We start from the raw sequence: 24,413 nt of genomic DNA, 5'->3' as shown, positions 1-24,413 counted from the left end.
CGAGCTCTAAATTAAGAGGGGAAGGGATCTATACCTTTAAAAACCTCTGAAATTTCGTCGGGAAAATCCTCCAATTCGGCCAACTTCGAACCCGACGATCCTGACGTCCAAAACCTTCAAACGAAGCACTCCGAAATTCCTTGGGACCTCACTAAGCTTACTATAAGATTAGAATTTCCTGAAATGCAAGATTTTACGTGTGCATGAACAGTGCACAATTTTGGGGTTAGGGTTTCACGATGATTTTGAGGGTTTCACTTCCTAAAACTAGTACCATTCAACTCAGAACGTCAAAATGATGAAGAACCATACCTTGTTAGCTTCAATCCGTGATGTTTAGAGAGTCCTTGGGTGTGGCCGTACAATTCGAGAGAAAGAGAGTGAGAGAGATCCGTAAAGGAGGAGAGAGAGAGAGAGAGAGAGACACAGGGTGAGTGAGAGAGAAGGAAATGTGTGCGTGTTCCCTCACAAATCATGACCATTCATTTCTCTTCCTAGTTCCCTAACCACACAAACAATCCAACATTTTAAATCCCACTTAATAATTTGTTTCCAAAAGTTTAGGAATGAAGGAAATATGTCCAACATACACACATACATACCTTAATACCCTCTAAGGGTAATTCTGTCATTTCAAGTCCCCAATATTTATATAATCTCGGAACGGGCTGTGACATATTAGGATTTTGAAAAAATTGAAAATCACACGCAGAGCTGTCAGATCATTTTTAATGAAATCATGCAGTTGTTGTGACTCAAACAACTCCAATGTTCCAATGTGTGTTCACTTATGGGTCTTGTAATACCCCGTATTTAAAAATAAATAAATGGTTATATAAATGTGTGTGCAAGTACTTATATCTATTTCAAATGTAATGATTTTTTTTAATTTCATTTTATATATTATAGGTACAAGAACTTGTATTTTCGACATGTAAGTTAGTAGGGATTCCTTCACTACAAGAATATATCTAAGCCTAGCTTGTACTTTTAAACTCAAATTTCTCTAACTAGAGAGGTTTCTAGTGTTTGCCATCCTCATTGTAGTTTTGTAATTTTGTAGGTAACTTATACATGTATTAGATTGTTTTTGGTAGGCCTTAAAAGTTGTTTTTACTTGCTAATGGCAATTATCATTGCTATAGCCGAGCTTAAGGTGGGATTATTTGAGTAGTTTTTGCTTGATTCATTTTTCTCCCAAGGATGAGGTGGAGGTGATAATTAATAGAAGTTAATGATTAGGGTGAAGAGGTGGAAGTTTACATGAGAGTGAGTTGGCAAGTTTGTAATAATTAGGAATGTAAGAGTTAAATCTTTGGTGATGATTCATCCCCTCCAAAATTGGAGATGTGGGATTCATAATCCTTAGACTTTGAACGTGGTTTTTGAGTATTTGTCCACATGCATGGGAATGATTGCTTCCAATTACAAGATGTCCAAGTATTGCAAAACAAAGTGAAACATGTCATTAAGGCTTAATGGAGGATTCCATTTCTTCATCCATAAAAGCAAAGGGAGGAGAGAAACGGGGAGAAGAACAACACACAACATCATCAACAACACACGGGGAAAAAGAAACAAAACCTCATCTTCTTCATATACCACTCTTCCCACCATCCTTTTCTTTTACCTTATGTAAAGGCTCTAGGCCATCTTCATTGTTTTTTTTTTTTTGTAAATCTCTCTTACATAGTGAAAACATAAATGCATATGCAACCCTAGTGGACGTAGCCAAATTGGTGAGCCACTTAAATCTCCGTGTTCCTTTGTCTAATTGCAATAAATTTGAGTTGAGCAAACCATTTAAACACTGAGTTATTAAATAGAAACATAATGGAAAAGGAGGATCGACAAAATGAAGAAATGGTAATATATTGCTTATCATTTACATCAAAGATTATTATTTTGTTAATATTATGATTATATTACTCTTGTTACTAATCAATTTGATTTATGTTGAAACTTACAGGCTTGTTAAAGAAAATGTGAGTATTGATATCTCTGTGAACATGGCATATACATATGCATTGCAAAACAAGAAAAAGAGTTGTGTTGAGTTTGTAAAGTGTTTGCGTTGTGAGGCTATTCAAGGGCTGAAGTTTGCCTTGAATATAAAATAATGAACCTTGTATATGTCAGGCGTAGGGTGCAGGGCTTGAGTATACAAATTGATTTATTATAAAATAATGAAATCTTGTATATGTCAGGCGTCAGGGGGAATGCATGTTTAATAAAGTGGAAACTGAGAGTTTAATTACAAAAATTGGGTTAAGGGATGAACGGGAGTTAACTCATATTATAAGGTATTCGGAGCCAAATGGTATAAGCATGGTATGAGACGTGCATGCTTGGGTGCTTTAGGTATGTGTTGACGGGATTAGAAGGGAGTAAGTACATTCATCCATTCCATTTGCATATATTTCATGCATTTGAAAGAATTGTTACAATTTAATTATTATTTTGTTGTGAATTAATTTGTGCACTATAGTTATTCCTCTGCATATTTGATAATTTTTTTGTAAGATTTTGTTATCTAATGTATGTGTAGTCTTTATAATTTAATTTAATTTTTCACCATATCTTGGTTGTAGAATTTATTTCTATAGCTAAGATATGGCTCACACCCTAGCTCGTTAATGTCGCTTATAACTGACATAGATTTTAATAATTTTTAAATACTGGTGTTGCATTAAAAAAAACTGTGTCAATTTTAAGCGACATAAAGTTGGTGTTGGAGTAGGTGTCGCTTCTAGCCGACACTAGTGATTGTTTTTAAATATTTTAAAGCCTGCGTCGGTTCTGACCAACATATATTTTAAGTTTTTTAAATATTTTGAAATCCAGTGTCAGTTATAAGTGATAGATTGATGACCTTTATATACTCTCCCCCGTGTTAAATTGAAATATTTTGGGCGGGAATTTTCACGTTTGTTTCGACGCCACTTGCAATCACAATCAAGTTTGTCAGGCTCACGTCGGTTTTGACCGATGCAACTTTTTTTATTTCCATGCAACTTGCAATCACTGTCATGTCTGTCAGGCTCACGTCGGTTTGAACCGACGTAAAATTTTCTTATTTCAACGCCACTTGCAATCATTGTCAAGTCTGTCAGGCTCACGTCGGTTTTAACCGACACAATTTTTTCCTATTTCGACGCCAGTTGCCTTTCAGTCAAGTGTGTCAGACTACGTGCATTTAAGTCGTGTTAGACTTAGTGTTGGTTTTAATCGACGTGAAGTCCAAATATTTCGACGCCACGTGCATTTTAGTTAGTGTGTCAGAGTAGATGTTGGTTTTTACCGACGCAAAGTGTACATATTTCGACGTCATTTACAACCACTATCGGTCTTAACCGACGCCAACTTATTATCCATATTTAAACCCATTTCTTCCCTATTACTTCCGTGCTTTCATTTCGCTTTATCTCGTTTACTTCTTTAGTTTTGCGCTCGTGCGTCCTTACTCCCTCTCTTTCCTCCATTTCAGCCTTACTCATTCTCCTTCCACTAACTTTTGCTATAGATCAACAAAGTGAAGATCAACATTATGAGGAACTCCATTTCGAAGAGGAAGAGTTCGAAGCTAGTTCATTTTTGAATTATTATTAATTTCAGTTTTTGTTTTGTGTTTAAACTAGTATTATGCTTAAATTGAAAATTTACTTTTGTTTATTGGCTTTTAATTGTTTTTTTTTTGTATGAATAAGGAACATCTCAACAGAGGCGCGGACCCTCAATTCCCAAATGGACAAAACAACTTTGTTCGTTTGATTCGTCTAGAAAATGCATTAGTGATATTTCTAGTGCCTTTTCAAAATATGTAGTGGGAGGTTAGAGATTACAAAAATCTCCCGTTGATGAGTGATTGACGTAAGATTAAGGAACAAGATAAGGAAGTTTTCTGGAATAGGATAAAGGCATATATATATATATATATATTTTTTTTTTAAATTTGAAAATAGAAGAATAAGTCAATGATTATAATAATTATTAATTAGCTTGATTTTTTTATGGATGTAGGGAATATTTTTTTTGAAGATGAAGATATAGCAAAAATGCCTATGATCCGCTACATGATCTTTAGGTTGCAGAGCATACGCACAAAGAGTATAGAAATAAGTTTTAAAAACCGTATTATACTAAGAGAGCAGCCGTGGTGTGCAGCCACCCTCCTCCTGATGTGAATGCTGCACAATGGGTTGAGTTGGTGGCATACTGGAATAAAGTGCGGCAAGAATTTGTATGTGTTGTACATTTTTAAGAAATGTTATTAATTTTCAATTTAATATATAGTTCTTAGAAATTTTATTTTTAATATGAAGTTTGCTTAAAATTGTTTTCATTGACATATAAATAAGGCGGAAGAAGCATGTTAAGACCATTAGTATGGTTCATTGAAAACGGAAGAGGCAAGAATTTGTTTTGGCCCATAAATGAAATTTATTATTATTTTTATATAATTTTTTTAATTACTATTAATTGAAAACGAAAGCAAAGTCAGATCTTTTTATATATTTATTAATTGAAAACGAAAGCAAATAAGTTTGCATATTTTATTTATTTAATTGTTAGCTGATGTTGGTTAAAACTGACAGTGGGTTGGATATTTTATAGTTTAATTGCTACTTGATGTTGACTATGACCGCCATCATGTTAGAATAGCACGTCGTTTTTAACCGACGTAAAGTTCGATATCACTTTTAACCGACGCTGCTTCATGGCGGATTAAGCTGACAAGCTGACATTGAAGCCCTTTCGTGATGCTAGCAATGATGTCGCTATTCCAATCCAACATTGCATGGTTTTATGTCGGATTTTTACCAAATTTCTAACAGAAATTGAAGTTCTTGTCGGTTTTTGCTTCGCCAGTGATAGCCTCTTTTGTAGTAGTGTGTCTAACCTTCCTTCTCAGTCTACCAGACTGACCACAAGCTGCAAGTAGCAAAAATATTCACCATGGTAGTTCCATTCATTTTCAATCCCATGCTCATCATTTTCCAAAACTTCAATGCACACTCTAGCTTCCTGCCCTTCAAGTACCTACCAAGCATAACATTAGAAACCACATTTCATTAATTTTCGGCAAGCTCCACTTCCCCAGCGCCGAACTCATTGAGCTTCTGCAAGTTATGTGGGTTTGGGGTAATGGAGATAATTTTGGCGATTTGAGGCAATTTTCCATTGAAAATCGGTTTCGTGCGAGGAGAACATGGGAGAAAAAAACTGATTCCAGCGATATGTTAAAAAAATATTGAACCATCGGATCTCAGGTAGGGCAAAAAATGGAGGAATACTATTCCTTTTCTGAGAAAATAGAGAACTTGCCAGAACCCAATAGTTGTTTACAAGTAGAATTTGAAAGAAAAAAAAAAATCCATGATAGATGAGAATGAAGACGATGAATTCGAAGTCGAAGAGGACGATGAGATGTGTTCCGAAGAGGAAGGTATAGATGAAGATGAAGGGGTTGGGAGGTTCTTTTCTGTTTGCCGACGTGAAAAGAAATCAGATGGGGGATGGTAGGATTCTTGATAGCATTTGGTATATATACGATCCACCTTTAAATCCATCAAAATCCCCTCCCATTCAAATCCTATCAAATTTTTTGCATTCTCACTAACTCTGGATTTATATGTATTCTTTAAAATCTTAATTGACTACCATTGGATATGGATGTATTCTTTAAAATCCTCTTAAATCTTACTTTGACTACACCATGATTTCTAAATCTTTTAAAATTGTAATTGACTACACCTTGATTTTAAAGTCTATTAAAATCCTATCAAATCCTATTATGACTACACCCCCCTTAGTTTGCAAATTTTGTTTTCCAATTTAGTCTCTCTAACATTACCCTTCGTTAAGAAGCTAAAATGCATGGCATTGTGTAATTTACTTGCCAGTTTTGCGGCATTATCCAAACTCAACTGCATATTGTCATGTGAAAAAGTTGAAATGTCTAACTGTAATTTGTTTGTTATGTTTTGTTTTCGTAGGTACATGCCATTTAAGGGATGTATCATCGTTTTTTTTTTTAAGAAATAAGGATTAGTTGTGGGATCCACTCTACATTGAAATTTAACGATTCGTGCCGTCTATTTTGTAAGTCTCGATTCATACATCATCCTTGCAAAATTCAATTCAATCCGAAACCACTTGCCTATTTAATTATCTCATTGAAATTTCATTGTTTCTTATAGACAAAAGGGTTCGTCAATTTATTTGAACTCAATTAGATATCAAAATATTTTCGATTTAACTAATATTTTGCAAAGATGATCTAAGAGGTGTAACTTGAAAAATAAACTATTCGGATCGTTAAACTTTGATATGATATGGGCCCCACAACTAATCCTCATTTAAAAAAAAAAAAAATCTTTTCCGTTAAAAGCTTCATCCGCATTAATGTCTTGGTGCTATTTGAATTTAACCCGTGTGGGACTTGGTATAAGAGGACAACATGACAATTGGGTGTCTAACCCTTCAAACATGCTTTGTTTCCTGATTCCTGAAAAAGATTTCCATCTTGCATGAACAAAATGACAACTTCAACGGAAAATAAGTCTTATATTTAAATTAAACTTTACTGTGTACCCTAAAATCACTGGAAATTAACACCGCATCAAATGATGGTTCACCCAAAGGCGTTAGATATTATGTATCTCTACTTAAAGCAAATAAAATAGTGAGTAGAGATATTCCCGAATCTTGTAATAATCATCACATAAGGAGCCTTCGATCACAATTTGTTGGGTGCCGGAACCACCACCCTACAAAAGATCAAATTATAAATACGCTAGTCAGACTTTCCATCTGAAAAAATGGAACTGTTGCAGCAAAAATTTGGTTGCTAATACTATTAGCATATCTGTATCTGACCAACCGTATGGCTTGCATCCCCAACTTTAATGTCACATATTCACTGCATCTCAACGCCCCACCATCAAATCCAATCATGAAGTTGAAAACTTGAGATTACTTCAGATGACGAATTTTGGGGACGAAGCATAGTATAACAAATTAAGCAGTGAACGAAAATGGTAACTGAACACCTTTGTCGAAAAGAAGTTGTCTTCAAAGAGTTGTTTATTCTTCTATTTCCATACATTCGAAGGTAAAAACAAAAACACTACTCCACCGAATTTGTTCAAAATACAGTAACTTGGATTTCGAAATAGCCATCAGTAAAGCTGTGACGCCAAGATTAAAGGAGAGTTGTACCTGTGTAGTGTAGTCATTCCCATCGATTCTCAAATGCTCCTTGCTCTTGGGCAATCTCTAAATAAAGAAGATGTCTTCCAAGATTTGAAAGTTGTATTAGTTATAAGCTAAAAACTAGCAAATACAGCTCACTCAAATCACTTACTAAATATTGAAGTTATAAAATCTGTCTTGAATCACACTAGTAAACTAAAAATCCAAATTTTCCAAATTACATAATCATACGCTAATAGATTTAACGGTTCAGCATGCGCCGAAAAATTAGTATAAATTTTTCACACGTAATAAAAATTAGGGTAAATTACATAGTAGCCTCTCAGGTTTGAGATCTATTACAATCCCATACAACGTCTTTAAAACATTTCATTTTCATACATCATGTACCATTTTATTTCAAAATAATACATCCGTTAGATTTTCCGTCCATTGATCCGTTAAGTGCTGACGTAGCTGCCACATTTGTGCCACGTGGCTGCCAAATGTGTGCCACGTGGTAAATTTTTTTTTTTAATTTAAAAAAAATCTGAATCTTCTAAATTATTATAAAAAAAATAAAAAAAAACCTTGAAACCCATCCATCCCTGCAGCCCCCTAACCTACCCACGCCCACCTCCACCTCCACCTCCACTACAATCCCCCACCCCACCCCTCACCTTCCTGAAACCCCCAATTCTATTTGAAAAACAAAAAACAGAAAAACAGAAACCCATAAATCCCCGACCCATTTCTCCCTCTTCTTCACTCTCTTCACCTCCCCTTCCTTCTCTTTTCCCAGATCAACGCCGCCCTTTCCCCATCACCACTGCATATCTCTCTCTCTAATCCCTCTGCTCCTCATGGAGGTCTTTCGTCACCACCCGATCTCGCCGTCGACCGGGATATCTCATCGTCGCCCTGCTGCTCCTGCTCGTTGTTGTGGATGCAAATTTTCTCCTCTTCGATCTTGGACGATTTTGCACCTACAAAACAACTAGCACCTTAGGTTAAGGCCAAAAGCCTCACGCGCCCACGATGAATGGGGGGGGGCTTTGGCCGAAGAACCTCCGATGCCAAAGTTAGAAATTTAGAGAGAAATAGTGTTTAGAGTGTTTTGGAATTTTTGCAAGAGGTTTGGAATGAATTTTTGGTGAGAATAGGAGCCTATTTATAGGATTAGGCTTCCCCATTTTTCACCAAGGAAGGGCCGGCCACACCCTTCCCTTTTCTTAGTCAATTTGTGGTTTTTTATTAGCCCCTTTATTGGCTAATAAAATAGAAATGAATGGGGTCTTAAATGATTAGCTTTATTTGAGTAATAAAGTGGAGGAAAATAAAAAAAAAGGTAGGGAAAAGATGGGAGGGAATGTGGCCGGTTACTATGGGATTTTTAGGTTTAATTTTAGGTTTAATTAGCCAATTAATTGGCTAATTAAATATGAAAGGAGATATTTTATTATTTATGGTATTGATTGGCTAATTTAAAAGGGAAGGAAAGGTGGAAAAGGTAGAAAAAAAGGTGATGGAATAGACTTTGAATGGGGTAGCCGGCCCTATCCCATTTTTTAGGTTTGAGTGGATGTTTCAAATTGGTAATTAAGGGATGATTTTAGGAGATATGGGAAGAATATATTATTTAGATAATTAATTAACTAAATAATATATTAGGGAAATTAAGTTTTGGAAATAATTACCTAAAATAAGATAATTTGGAATTAGTTACCTCTTCTGGAGCATTTTTGAATTGGTTGAGGATGATTACCCACTACTTGCGCGTAGGAATCCCGATATACCTCAAGGGTATTTTTGTCCTCTTTCGTTCACAAATCCACGTGTCGCCTAGTGAATATTTTTGGCTCCACAAATGCCCCCACACCTGTTGAGCTGTTTGCAGAAAAGGGCAATAGGTGTAGAGATTTTCTTGCTTTAGGAAATTCTGAACTGTTTCCTATTTTGTTGTTGATTCTTTCTTTCAATAGGAAATTAAATCCTTCTAGGAAAAGGAAATAAATTTCCCCAAAGCTTATTTAAGTCCACCTTAAGTGGATTGTTAAATCAACTTTTAGAGTGAAACTTATTCATCCTTACAAGAGAAAAAGAGAGCTTAGAGGATATTTGTTCCCCCTCCTCTAGCAATCTTCTACGTCTTGCCCGTGTAAAGGATCGCTCTTCGTTGCTTCCAAGTAAGAAAAAATTATTTTTCTTGTCTTCTTGATTTTCTGGAATCTTTGGATCTTGATTCTTGGCCTGATGGGAATCAGAGACTTGTTATAGGTTGATCTGGTGAACCATGGCATGGTAATGCCATGAAAATATATATATTTTTTTCTTGCTGGGCGTTGAAGCAAGCCAGGCCGTGGGGCCTGGCAGGTTTGCTGGTCCTGCGGCTTTAAGCCTAATTCTTGTTTTTTTTTTTTTTTTTTTTTTTTTTTTTTTTTTTTGCTGCCGAGAGCTGTTTCTTTTTTTTTTTTTTTTTTTTTTTTTTTGCTGCCGAGAGCTGTTTCTTTTCTTTTTTTTTTTTTTTTTTAACAACTCTCTAACAAATCTTCCTTGTACTTTTGTAGAATTTTCAAGCATGTCTTCCTCGAGCCGTAAGAATGATGATGGTGTGCCCCCGCTGTACCGTCAAGGCGGGTCTTTGAGCAAGATTGGCTACTTCAAAGCTGCTCACATCAAGATTAGCTCCGACAATTTGTTTAGAGATTTTCTTGAAACGTATTGGCATGCCATTCCGTCGGGAGTGCGTGTGAGACGAGTTAAAGATGGTAGCAGCCGAGAACCATGCAGTGGAACTCGGAGAACTATCAAGTTCCATCCTTACTATTTTGTGTTAGGGTTTACTTTCCCTATACCGCGTTTCTTCCAAGAAGTGCTTTGCTCTATGAAATGTGCGCCTGCCCAATGTTCCCCGAATGCGGTCCGAGTGATGGTGGGGTTCCACAATTTGAACCAATTCTTTGACTTGGGACTAACCACCAACGAATTTTGGTATTTCTTTGACATAGGTCGTATTGATGGAGTTGGACAACTGCGAATCCGTCATAAGCTTTTTGATAATTCGAGTAAAGGAGATCATGATTGGGCCAAAGAGACTTTGGAGATAAGTGGAGAATGGGAATCTGATTCTTCTCCCGAGCTGCGTGTATCAACGGTCTTCATATCTGGTAAGCAGACTGCTTAGTCTTTTCGGCTGCTTTGCTTTAGTGCCAAATCATTCTTCAATTTTCTGATTGTCTTCTGTTTTTTTTTTCTTTTTTTTTGTAGATTCGGAATTTGGCTCAACTCCTAGGGTTTCTCCAGATATGAAAAAAGTGCATGTCGCTCTGGGTATTCCTTCCGAGTATCGTGAGTGGCGTTGGCTGCTTAGTCCTCTTCGTAGGGAAAAAGGTGGACTACCCCCAGAAGAAGAAATAAAACGGATCAAGGCAGACGCGATGGCTCGTCCTATCACTGTGGTGGAGCCTACTACCAATGAAGGTGGGAAAAAGAAACATTCCCCGCCTGCTCAAGAGATACCTGCTGAGAAGAAAATGAAGACTGCTCGTGGGGATTCTCCGGCTGCTCCCAAGATTGTGATTGACCTGACTTCCTCTAAGGGCGAGAAAGAACGAACTGCTACATTTGTGCCAGTAACGCCTATTGCTTCGAAGGCTGCTAGCTCGATTGCTGAAAAAATTGCTCAGCGTAAAAGTTCTTCCGTGCCTTTGGTACCGAAGTTTGTGCCAAAACGTCCGTCCGGGACTAAACCTGACTTACCCTTGAAGAGACTTGCTACTATGAAGAGTGATAAGGTGCCCCTGTCTGCTAAAGTGGCGCCGAATACTGCTTCTTCCGCTGCTGCAACCATCTCGTCTGCTGATAAGAATGAAGCTGCTCGCTCAGGCAGGCTTGAAGAATCCGCCAAGGCCGTTTCTGAGGAGGCTGCTAAGATTTGTGCTCTTTTGAAACCAGATCTTCTTGAAGACATGGATGTATGCGCCCAGTTTGTTGATGGCGTCAAAGAGATTGTTGGTCCGAGTCTTTTTGCAAAGCATACACCCGAGTATAGGAAGACTGCTCTGCTAGCCATGATGCAGAAAACAACAATTCTGGCAGCCGAGTCTATGTTCCTTGACCAAGAGGACACCAAGGCTGCTAAAGAGATGGCAAGAACTATGGCTGCCGAAGCTTATTCCTCGGTTGAAAAAATCAAAAAATTGGAATCTGAGCTTGCTGCTTTGAAGGAATCTCATACTTCTGACCCCACTTCTCAGCAGCTTGAGGCCGCTCACCAGGAGATCATGGATTTGAAGACTAGGTTTGATGCGGTCCAAACAAAGAATGAAAGTGCAGAGAAGGAAATCGAGCGTTACATACCTCAGATTCGAGATCTTGAACGCTCCATATCTGAACTTCGCTCCGCTGCTTATGCAAAGGATGAAGAATTGATTGCTACTTACAACCAAGCGATCCACTTCAAAGAGGTTGCTGACAGGCTTGAGCCTCAAGTGTCGGAACTTCAAGGTGTTTTGAAGACCAACGACAATCTTAAGAAAGAAATTGAGGAGTTGCAGCGAGTTCGTGCTTGCCTGTTTGAGGAGAATGAGCAGTTGAAGAGTGAGAAAAATGGTTTCGAGGCTTCGCTTATTCAGAACCAATCTGATTTCTACAAGCTGGGCTATGTAGATCATCTCTATGGGCGGCCGTCTGACTTTGAGTTTTCCGGTAAAGACTTCGAGACCTTCTCTATTTCCCCAGAAGACTTGCTCGATTTTACCTTTGAGTCTTCTATCGGTGAAATAGCTGGAGGAGTTGATACCCAGGCTGGAACAGTCGAGGGTAAAGGTCCGGAGGATGCCGCTGCTGAGAACACCAAGGCTGCTGAAGGTGTAACAACCGAGCAGTTGGGAGATGTCCAAACTACCGAAGAGTAGTCTTCTAGGTAGCTTTTAGGGTTTCCTTTTCTTTCCTTTGTTGCTTTTGCTTGAACTCTTTTGGTATTTGCTTGTTGTTTATCAATTTTGCTATAAAATTTAATAAACTCGCTTCTTTTGCTTTTCCCATTTTTTTTTTTAACCTTTAGACCTTATAAGCCAGTGGCAGGCGTGCTACTTTTCTATAAGTAGACAGGCCCACATAGCCTATGCAACCGTAGGTGTTGATGTAGAAACTTCTGCAAAGTTATTAACCATAGGGTTGGCAGCCGGATGCCTTACTTACAGAAGCAGACGAATCCGCGTAACCACTTGGTTATTCAACCTTGGATTTTTCCAATTCCGTAGGCCGTGTAGCAAGTATCACAACACTTTAGGATTTGGTATAAGTTATTCTGCGTTTGACAGAGGTGAAGCTTATCAACTACGTAGCATGTCGGTAGTGGATAAAATCTTCGTGTGTGCACGCTAACTTGTTTAACCTTTCACAATAATGTGCGGTTGCATAAGTCTAGCGTGGTTCTACTGCTCGAAGGGCAAGCCGTAGGCAGTCTTCTGGAAATCCGTAGGCTACCTTAGTGCACTCGGTAGCAGCTTTAGGTTTCCAGGGCAGCCGCCCATTGGGTGTGCTGCATAATGTGCCCCCTCCGTATCTAGGGCCCGGTTCCCTGCGGATTAAGCCGATAGACCCATAATCCTTCAACTAGCTAAGCCTTGAAACAGACCATTGTGGCTACTTCTAGGAATCCCGGCGCAAGCCATCATGCACCTAGTCATTCTAGGGCAGCCAAGCTCATCCACGTCTGGATATTCGGAGTGTTGAGTTTATCCTCCCTCCTTGGAGAGCACAGTTGGTCCCTTGGGGGGTGTAATTTTCTTTTGAAATGCAGAAAGAAATAAGTTGTTGTAGACATATATTAAAGCCAAATTACAAATTACTTTTGAATTCTTTATTGAAAAATAAAATGAGCGAATAACTTGGTTGCAAAAACTGCATGATGATTGGATAGTCCTCGGTTTACGAGGTGGTGACCGTTGAGATGCTCGAGTCTTCGGGTCTTGATATAGTGTGAAGTCACACATGGTATTTCCTCAAATTGTAGGCGTTCCATTGCTTCTCGATCTCTTTATCATTCATGGTAGCAAGAGTATAACTGCCTTTGCCGCCGACTCTGTTGATCTTGTAAGGACCTTCCCAGATGGGGTCCATTTTTTTCGAGCCTTCTCTGCGGGCAGTGATGAAAGCTTTTCTTAGGACTAGGTCTCCAGGTTGGAACTGCCGGATCTTGGCCCTTTTGTTGTAGCTGGAAATGAGCTGCTGCTGGTAGGCTGCGATGCGGGTGATGGTTTGTTCGCGCCTTTCTTCTGCCAGATCTAAATCTGTGGCCATTTCTTTACTGTTCCGCTCAACGTTTAGCAATAGAGTGTTGATGCTTGGCACGATGATGTTGGGAGGTATGATTGCCTCCGAACCAAACGCCAAAGAGAAAGGAGTTTCACCGGTTGCTCGTCTTTTGGTGGTGCGATATGCCCATAAACATCCTGGGAGCTCATCTGGCCATTTTCCCTTTTTGTCGGTGAGGGATTTCTTGAGGCAGTCGAGAATCGTCTTGTTGGATGCTTCAGCCTGCCCATTGCCTTGAGGATATCTTGGTGTGGACATGTGTTGTTTGATGCCGTATTTTTGGAAGAACTTTGCCAAATCTTTTCCCACAAATTGAGGACCGTTGTCAGTGACGATGGACTGAGGGATGCCAAATCGGCAAATGATGTTCCTCCATATAAAGCGCTCTATATCCGTCTGAGTCGTGGTTGTCATGGGTTCTGCTTCTACCCATTTGGTGAAATAGTCGGTTGCCACGATCATCATGCATCTGCCCCCCGTAGCAGGCGGCATAGGCCCTACCAGGTCGATTGCCCACTGCATGAATGGCCAAGGACTCGTTTGCGGGTGTAGCTCACTGGCGGGTAGTGCTGGTACTGGTTTGTAGCGTTGGCAACGGTCGCATTTTTGTACTAACTCCTTAGCATCTTGGTGCATGGTAGGCCAGTAATAGCCTGCGTTAAGAGCCTTTTGGGCTAAGGATCGACCTCCAGAGTGATTCCCACAAACGCCTTCGTGGATTGAGCTTAGAACCTTCAAGTCATCGGGAGGTGCCAGGCAGCGGAGATGTGGTCCGGTGTAGGATCTTCGGACGAGAATGCCATTCCACATATAGTAGCGTGCCGACTTAATTTGAAGCTTCCTTGACTCCAATCTTTCTGTGGGTAATGTGTCGTTGACCAAGTAGTCTATAATTGAACTTTGCCAAGTGGGAGTTACACTAACCTGTGACACTTCGGCTATCGACTCCATCTCTATGCTTGGCTTGTCTAGATATTCCACCGGAATAGAGCGTTTGAATTGGTGGTCAAGGGCGGAGCCTAAACCAGCTAGTGCATCTGCATGTGCATTGTCTGCCCGCGGAACTTGAGTGAGAGTGTAAGTCTGAAATGCTTCAAGCTGCTGGCGTACTTTCTCTAGGTATTGTGCCATCCTTGGGTGTTTTGCAGTGTATTCCCCAGTAGCCTGGCTGGTGATTAGTTGGGAATCAGAATGAATTGCGAGTTTCTTCACCGCCAAGTCTTTTGCCATTCGGAGGCCCGCTAGTAGAGCCTCGTACTCTGCTTCGTTATTGGATGCTTTGAAACCTAGAGTGATCGCCTGCTCGAGCATTGAGCCATCTGGAGTAACAAGAACTACACCTGCTCCCGAGCCTTTATAGTTGGATGCACCGTCGACATGCAAGTTCCAGAAATCTTTATTGGATGGAGTAAGTGTGGCTAAGGTACTCTCTGCTGCTTCTGGGGCGTCGTTGGGCCGCACTGTTGCGTTGCCTAGGCTAGGTGTGAATTCTGCCACGAAATCCGCCAAGGCTTGGGCCTTTATCGCTGTGCGAGGTTGGAAAACTAAACCATATTGGCCAAGTTCCAATGCCCATTTCATCACTCGTTGAGAAGCGTCCGGACCATGTAATATTGATCGTAAGGGATATTGAGTCATAACAATGACTGTATGAGTTTGAAAGTAGGGTCTGAGCTTCCGAGCCGCAACAACTAACGCCAAAATTAATTTTTCGATCTTCGGATATCTTGTTTCTGCATCGAGAAGAGCTTTAGAAGTGTAGAATACCGGCAGTTGGGCCCCCAGCTCTTCTCGTATGAGAGCAGAGCTCACTGCTACCTCGGAAACTGCCAAATAAATATATAAATCCTCCGCTGCTTCCGGCTTGGATAGTAAGGGAGGTGATGTGAGATAACTCTTCAAGTCTTGGAAAGCTTTTTCGCATTCTTCATCCCATTTGTTTCTTTGTGCCCTCTTGATAGCTTTGAAAAAGGGTTTGCATCGATCGGTGGATCGTGAGAGGAAGCGATTGAGGGCGGCTGCTCGTCCGGTCAAGCTTTGGATCTCCTTCAAGGTAGTTGGAGATTTCATCTCTATGATTGCTTGGATTTGCTTGGGATGTGCCTCAATTCCTCGTTGGGTTACTAAGTACCCTAGGAATCGACCTGAAGATACTCCAAACGTGCACTTGGTGGGGTTGAGCTTCATCTTGTACCTTCTAAGGATATTGAAAGCTTCTGCTAAATTGCGAATGTGATCTGATCGCTGCTTGCCCTTTACCATGATATCGTCGACATAGACCTCCATGGTTACCCCAATTTGCTTTTTGAACATCATATTTACTAACCTTTGGTAAGTGGCTCCCGCGTTCTTGAGGCCAAAAGGCATGACCTTGTAGCAGTAAGTGCCTCGCTCTATCACGAACGCAGTTTTCTCCTTGTCGGGCTCATGCATGGCTATTTGGTTGTAGCCGGAGTATGCGTTTAAGAAACTAAGTAACTGGTTTCCAGAAGTTGAATCTACTAATAGATCAATCCGGGGGACAGGATAATGGTCTTTTGGGCATGCTTTGTTGAGGTCAGTGTAGTCTACGCAAACCCTCCATTTGCCCTTCTCTTTCTTCATGACTAGTACGACATTAGCAAGCCATGCCGAGTGTGCTACCTCTTCTATGAAACCGGCCTCCAATAGTTTGTCGATTTCTGCCTCGATGATCGCTACTCGTTCGGGAGCGAAATGTCTTCTTTTTTGAATTACCGGTTTGGCAGTTGGATCGACGTGCAGCTTGTGGCAGGCCACTTTGGGATCAATACCGGGCATGTCGGATGGTGACCATGCGAAGATATCTCGGTTTTTCCTAAGGAAAATTGTGAGTTCTTCCTTCTCGTCTGGGCTTAGTCGTGAGCCAATTTTAGTCGTCTTTTCCGGCTGCTGGGGATCAAGAATGATGTCTTCGGCGTCCTCTTCGGGTTTCCATCCTATCCTGTCTGCTTGGGTGCCATCTTCTCGATCCACCTGCTGTAATTGCTATTTGGCAATTTCTTTGCCCTTTTGGACTTCGGTAACCTCTACGGGGGTAAAGGTCTTTTTCTTTGTTTCTTTTAACATTTGCACAGTGCATCGTCGGGATGAAGCCTGGTCAGACTTGATCTCTCCGACTCCTCCTTCCGGGATGCGGAATCAGATTTTTTGATACTTGACGGAAGTGACAGCATCCAGCTTGATCAACCAAGGTCTCCCAAGAATCCCATTGTAGGGAGATGGGTCGCTTACAATCGTGAATGTTTGCTTTGAGACGACTGGCGGTGTTTTTACGTCAAGTATGATATGACCGATGGCAGTTGAGGTGTGTCCGTTGAATCCAGTAAGTACCTCTGCCCGGCGTATGATTGTACTTTCCAGGCCCATCTTCTGAATGACTGAAAGTTGAAGTAGGTTGACCGCACTTCCATTGTCAACCATCATCCTGTCGACTATAGCATGGGCTAGTTGGACAGATACTACTAATGCATCGTCGTGTGGGAAGTCGACTCCTTCTGCATCCTGCTCCGTGAAGCCAATGATAGGTCCAGGTTGGGTATCGACTGCATGAACTTGTGAGATTAGTAAGGCCTGCTGGATCTTCCTCTTTTTGGAGTTATTAGTAGCCCCTAAGTGCTCGGACTCAGCGAAAATGCCGTTGATTCGAATCGTCTTAGTTGGTGGCTCCTCATCTCCGTCTGCATTCCTTTTTTGCTGCTCAGCTGGCTTGTCCAAATATCTATCGACTTTGCCTTCTTTCACGAGTTTCTCTAGGTAGTTCTTCCAAGTGTAGCAATCGTTGGTTGTGTGACCGGGACCTCGGTGGAATGCACAATACTTAGTGTGGTCCAACTTGGAAGTATCTCCTTTTGACTGCTTCGGCAACTTGAACCATGGTTCATTCTTGACGTCACGAAGGATTTGATGAATCGGAATTGAGAACTTAGAATAGTTGTTGGTCATCGGGCCTTCTTTGGTCGTGGGTCGGTCCCTGCGCTTGAACTCCTGCCTGCCCTTGTTGGGTTGTTTTTCATCCTTCTTTTGAGTAGCTGCCAACTCTTTTCGAGGTTGTTCGGGAGCCTTTTCTGCTTGTCGAGCCTCGTCCCAAAGCGCATGCTTTTCTGCCAGAGCAAAGGAATCTGCTAGAGTTAGGTCTTCTTTCATGATCATTTCTCCAAACAGTAGGTGGTCTGCTGGTAGTCCTTTTTGGAAGGCTGCACTTGCTATCGAGTTGTCGCATCCGACGATCTTCGCCTTCTCTGCTTTGAATCTCTTCACGTAATCGCGAAGCGACTCTTTTGGGTTTTTCTTTACGTTGAACAGGTGATCGGACTTCTTCTTGATCGATCGATAAGATGAGTATTCTTTGGTGAAGACCAAGGAAAGATCATCAAAATTCAGGATGGATCGTGCCGGCAAGGTATGAAACCAATCTTGTGCCTCGCCTTGTAAAGTAGTGGCGAATATTTTGCACATAAGGGCGTCATTATTCCGATAAAGGACCATCGCATTTCGGTAATGCTTCAAGTGTCTTTCGGGATCCCCATCTCCTTTGAAAGATGTGAAGTGTGGCATGCTAAACTTGCGCGGAGGCTCTGCCTGCTCGATCTCATCCGCGAAAGGTGACCTGCTCATGTTGGTCATATCTCGCCTTAGTGCCTCATCAACCATTTCGTTGCGCCGAAAATCACGCATCCGCTCATTGAAAAGCCTTTCTACCTCTTCTTGGATTTGCTTTTGTTGGGGTAGCGGAGCTTTTTGCTGCCCTTGGTCTTTTTCTACCGGTCTAGGCTGCTCTTCTTCTCGCTCGGCTCGTCTACGCTGTGGCTGCAATGGATGAGATAGATTCCTAGCAGGCGAGGGATTTCTTTGCAGGCTATCGGTTGAACTAGAGCCAGATTGAACGATCGTTTCCTTCCGTTTGTCAGGCTGCCTGCTCCGATGTGATGTGGAGGATACTCCTTGTGAGCCTAATCGCGAATGAATGCTTTGCCTGGAAGGTTGCCCATGTTGATTATCAAAGCGTGGCCCCAACCGTGAATGTATACTTGCTCGTGGGCCTAACCGAGAGTGCACGCTCATCCGCGCGCTAAGACGGGAGTATATGCTATTTCGGGGGCCCAATCGAGAGTGTGCACTGTCTGAATGCTCCACTTGTGATGGGTTGAATGGCTGCTTTCCAGGACGCTGTTTAAAAGGCTCATTGTCTACCCTTGTTCTACTCCGGGAAACTTCATCGTGAGCGCGATGCATCTCAGTACGTTGTAAAAGTTGATTCACCAAGGTGGTTTGTTGTGCAAGGGCGCTCGTCAATTCTATGACTTGTCGGGACAAGTTTTGTTCGCCATTCGGATTGGAAGAACTTGGATGGAATGCACCTCCTTGAACAATGAAAGGGTGGTTGACTCCAGGTGCGAGATTTGAGTTGGGGAATGTCAAATCTGCAGAGAAATGCGGTGAAAACGCCTCAGCCTCGATGATTGGTCCGGATGGTTGAGATTGTCTCGGGCGGACTTGGGCAGCTTGGGAAACCATGAAAACAGGCTGGGCTGCGGGGGCAGGCTGGATCACTGGGGCAGGCTGGATCGTTGGAGCAGGCTGGGCTACAAGAGCAGGCTGGATCACGGGAGCAGGCTGCTCAATGCGCGGTGCATGTGAATGCGAGGCTTGGGCTTTGGTCCACGTAAACTTGGATGGCACGACTCGGGCCGTGGTGAAGGCTCCATGGACCTCGCCACGAGTGGCTACCGAAGTAGCCACCGTGGTGGTTCCCATGGCGGCTGTGGTGAAGGCTCCATGGACCTCGCCACGAGCGGCTACCGAAGTAGCCACCGTGGTGGTTCCCATGGCGGCCGTGGTGAAGGCACCATGGACCTCGCCGCGGGTGGCTACCGAGGTAGCCATCACGGTGGTTCCCATGGTGGAAGCTCGTGGTGATGATGTCGCTCCCCTTCTTGTCGCATTTTGCCTCATGGATCTCCGTAGTCCCATTTCTTGAATACTAGAATTTTTACTTGCGGAATTTTCTAAATTTCTAGTCATTATATTTTTCTTATACGTTTTATCAAAGAACCTTTGCAAGTAGAAAATTCTAATAATAAGAACGTATGAAAAATATTCAAATAGACTAGAAAATAAAGAAAAAACCTTTTTGTACGAGAGTCTTCTACGAGTATGGATTACAACTCTCAATGAAAGCACCAATTTGTGGATGCAAATTTTCTCCTCTTCGATCTTGGACGATTTTGCACCTACAAAACAACTAGCACCTTAGGTTAAGGCCAAAAGCCTCACGCGCCCACGATGAATGGGGGGGGCTTTGGCCGAAGAACCTCCGATGCCAAAGTTAGAAATTTAGAGAGAAATAGTGTTTAGAGTGTTTTGGAATTTTTGCAAGAGGTTTGGAATGAATTTTTGGTGAGAATAGGAGCCTATTTATAGGATTAGGCTTCCCCATTTTTCACCAAGGAAGGGCCGGCCACACCCTTCCCTTTTCTTAGTCAATTTGTGGTTTTTTATTAGCCCCTTTATTGGCTAATAAAATAGAAATGAATGGGGTCTTAAATGATTAGCTTTATTTGAGTAATAAAGTGGAGGAAAATAAAAAAAAAGGTAGGGAAAAGATGGGAGGGAATGTGGCCGGTTACTATGGGATTTTTAGGTTTAATTTTAGGTTTAATTAGCCAATTAATTGGCTAATTAAATATGAAAGGAGATATTTTATTATTTATGGTATTGATTGGCTAATTTAAAAGGGAAGGAAAGGTGGAAAAGGTAGAAAAAAAGGTGATGGAATAGACTTTGAATGGGGTAGCCGGCCCTATCCCATTTTTTAGGTTTGAGTGGATGTTTCAAATTGGTAATTAAGGGATGATTTTAGGAGATATGGGAAGAATATATTATTTAGATAATTAATTAACTAAATAATATATTAGGGAAATTAAGTTTTGGAAATAATTACCTAAAATAAGATAATTTGGAATTAGTTACCTCTTCTGGAGCATTTTTGAATTGGTTGAGGATGATTACCCACTACTTGCGCGTAGGAATCCCGATATACCTCAAGGGTATTTTTGTCCTCTTTCGTTCACAAATCCACGTGTCGCCTAGTGAATATTTTTGGCTCCACAGTTGTCGTCTTCGACGATGAAGATGATGCAGGTGAGGATGACGTCCTTGCAGTTCGGGGGGGGGGGGATATGGGTTTCGCGCCGGAGGGGTGGTAATGGGATCTGGGTTGGGTTTCGCGCGCGCGCGCGCAGGGGGGGCGTGGTAATGGGATATGGGTTGGGGGGTGGTCGTATGGGGTATGGGATCTGGGTTGTTCTTTGGGTTTTTTTTTTCCTTCAAAGGTGCAAGTATGGGGTGGGGGAAGATGGGAGCGGGGAAGAAGAAGGCTGAGAGGGGTTCACGGGGGTGGGGTTTTGTTCAGCTTTTGGGTTTTTATTTTTTTATTTTTTATTTTATTTTATTTTATTTTAAATTTCAAAGATTTAGGTTTTTTTAAAAAAAATTAAAAAATTATTATTTTTGCCACGTGACACACATTTGGCAGCCACATCAGCACAGATGTGGCAGCCACGTCAGTATTTAACAGATTAATGGACGGAAAATCTAACGGATGTATTATTTTGAATGATGTATGAAAGTGAAATGTTTTAAAGACGTTGTATGAGGTTGTAATAGACATCAAACATGAGTGACTACTATGTAATTTACCCTAAAAATTAGTACAGGATTCTCACACGTACTAAAAATTAGTACAGAATTCTCAGAATTCTCACACGTATTAAATTCTAGGGATTACGTGGGCTTGCAATGGATTCTTCATCACCATAGTAAACTCCCGCTTCTCTGACAGGTCAACGTCATCTCCCTCCACAGCCCTCCACTGAAACTTCCAAACCAAATTCGCCACAAAGTACTCCAGGTGAAGCACCGCCAATCCCGACGCAGGACAGATCCTCCTCCCTGCCCCAAACGGCATCATCTTAATCTCCCTGCTCCCCGTCAAATCGAACCCTTCTTCTCCGCCGCTGCCCAAGAACCTCTCGGGCTTGAACGCCATGGGATCCTCCCACACTTGCGGGTCCCAGCCTATATCCGCCACCATGAAATTAACACTCCCGTTCTTGGGCACCACGTGTCCGCCCAAAACCACGTCTTGCGTCACCGCGTGCGGCAGCACAAAGTGCGCCGGCGGGTGGCGCCTCAGCCCCTCCAAGATCACGGCTTTCAGATACGGCAGCTTGTGTAGGACCTCCTCCCGCACCTCCTCCTCCGTTTCTCCCATCACCCCTTTAATCTCAGCAAACAGCTTCTCCTGAACTTGCGGGTACTTCACTACGTTGGCCATGATCCACTGCAGCGCGGTGGAAGTCGTGTCGGTGCCGGCGTTCAGAAACTCTGAGCAGAGGCTGACCATTTCTCCCTCCGAAAGCTTCCGCTTTTCGTTGCCGTCGGGAAGTTCGAGGTCCAGCAGCGTATCAGTATACGACAACACAAATTCATCGTCTTTGTCGTCGGTTTTGCTGCCCTGCTTCGCCCTGGTTTGTCGTGCTCGAATCAGACGGACGAGCACTTCTCGTCGTTCCTCGAGGATTTTGAAGAATTGCCGCTACCGATTTTTGAAGATAATCTTCGTCAATTTTGGATTGAAATTGAGGATATTGAACCGCCCGAAACTCAAAAGTAGTTGGCGGTTCACACGCTCGATTTCTTTGATTTGCTCTTCGTTCATTTTGTCGCCGAAGCACATCAGAACCAGGAGGCAGAACATGGCGTATCGGAAATGGTCGACCACCCTGACGCCGCTGGCGACGTCTTCTGAGTGGGATTGAGACTCGGTTTTGAGGCGGTTGACAAGGATGTCGAGAACCCATTTGCGGGCGTTGCCGTAGGATTTAACGCGGGAAGGGTGGAGGATTTCGGAGGTGATATTGCGGCGGAGGAGACGCCACGAGGGACCGTAGCCGGCGGAGCCGATGGTGTGCTGGTTGCTGTTGAGACACTTGTTGGTGGCCAAGGCCCGGGGGCGGTCGGCGAACACGGCTCCGTTCTGGATTAAGGCCTGGTGGGCGAGGGAGCGGTCGGCGACGAAGACGGTAGAGCGGGAGCCGATGCGGAGGGAGATGATGGGCCCGTATTCGGCCTGGAGTTTGCGGATAATAGGCTCGAGCTCCGAGGCAGATTTGAGGAGGAATAAGAAGCCCTCGATGATGGGGAAGAAGCGAGGCCCGAGAGGGAGATTGGGTCTGGAGATGGAAGTGGGTAGGAATAGAGAGAGAAGGGGTTTGAGGAGGAAGGAGACGCAGAGGGCGATGAGGACAAGGAACCAGGTTTCCATGGTGAATCGTAAGCAATCAGACAAAAGGGCAACTGCGTCTGCTCATTAATTGTTAGTTTCCATACATTATAAGGAACCAAGTTTCCACGGCATTAACTCAGCTGCACATATTGTCACTTTCACTTAAAATGTCTGACCATGAGTCCATGACAACTTCGACGAAAAATAAGTCCTACGTTGAAATTAAACTTTAGTGTGTTTCCTGAATCACTGGAAGTTAACATTGTGATTCAAGTTCATATGAAGGCATTAGATATTATGTCTATCCATTTAGATGATCTCTAATTTATAAAATAAAGCTTAAAATATAAATTTTAAAACCTCCAAACTATCTCCAACCATAAGCTAAAATAAAATATATCTCTAAACTAGATTCCTCCAAGATTTAAAGTTGGCTTAAATTATTTTGAATCCACCAAACTGTTATATTTCAATTTTTCTTTTGCTTTTTACTTATAATTTAACGGTTATGATCAAATGAGATCAAATCTAAAAGTAAAAAAAAGATTTGACCGTCCAAGATTAAATCAACATCTAAAATAATTTAAGAAAATTATTTAAATCAAATTTAACTTAAAACTTTATAAATACCTATGTATTTGTATGATTTTTAATTACTTATCGGAATTTAAATATTTTTAGACTAAAATATTTATAAAAATAGATTAAGATAATCTACGTAAATTTTATTTTCAAAAAAAGTTACCGAAAACAAAAAGTTAGGCTAAAATCATTATTTGATCATCACAGGCTAAAATTTTAAGCCATAAGGGTTAGAAGAGAAAAACAGTTTCTCGCTTATGACTTAAAATTTTCTGGCTTAAATTTTTAAGCTTTGTCCCCAAAGGTTGGAGATGGTCTTAAAGGACATAAAATTGTGACTAGAGATACTCCCGAATCTTGTAATAATTCTCACATAAGGGGCCTTCAATCACAATTTGTTGGGTGCCAGAACCACCACCCTACAAAAGATCAAATTATATATACGCTAGTCAGACTTTCCGTCCGCAAACTAGAACTCTAGCTATGGAACTGTTGTGCTAAAAATGTGGGTGCAAATACTATTAGCATATTGTATATGACCAACCTTATGGCTTGCATCTCCAACTTTGCGTAATGTCACATATTCATTGCATCTCAGCGTCCCACCAACAAATTCAACATGTCAAAGAAATCAGATCGAGATTGTTGTAAATATAGTAGTTCCATAGAGCTTAACCTTATCTCCGAGGCTCAAAACATGAAGTTGAAAACTTCAGATTACTTCAGTTGACGAATTTTTAGGACGAAGCATAGTCTAACAAATTAAGCAATGAACAGAAATGGTACCATAACACCTTTGTCGGAAAGAAGTTGTCTTCAAAAAGTTGTTTATTCTTCCATTTCTATATATACGAAGGTAAAAACAAAAACACTACTCCACCGAGTTTGTTCAGACCACAATAACTGGGATATCGAATTAGTCATCAAACAAGTTGTAACACCAAGATTAAAGGAGAGTTGTAACTATGTAGGCATTCCCATCAAATTCTCAAATGCTCCTTGCTATTGG

General features: G+C 41.6%; 1 protein-coding gene and 1 pseudogene across 1 annotated transcript; both read right to left on the bottom strand.

The window, feature by feature from the left end:
* Positions 1-7,066: 7,066 nt before the first annotated feature.
* On the bottom strand, positions 7,067-22,902 carry LOC103442799 (cytochrome P450 89A2-like; annotated as a pseudogene).
* Positions 16,675-19,050, bottom strand: LOC139191961 (uncharacterized). Its single transcript, XM_070813007.1, has one exon. The coding sequence runs from the start codon at positions 19,048-19,050 to the stop codon at positions 16,675-16,677; it is 2,376 nt and encodes a 791-aa protein (XP_070669108.1).
* Positions 22,903-24,413: the final 1,511 nt, after the last annotated feature.

This window comes from Malus domestica, chromosome 01 (assembly GCF_042453785.1).
Source record: "Malus domestica chromosome 01, GDT2T_hap1".
Classification (NCBI taxonomy): domain Eukaryota; kingdom Viridiplantae; phylum Streptophyta; class Magnoliopsida; order Rosales; family Rosaceae; genus Malus; species Malus domestica.
This window is presented reverse-complemented; position numbering and strand designations above follow the sequence as displayed.

What these genes read in the sequence shown, in the direction of transcription:
- LOC139191961 (XM_070813007.1), bottom strand. Translation starts at nt 19,050, where the DNA reads ATGGTTTCCCAAGCTGCCCAAGTCCGCCCGAGACAATCTCAACCATCC.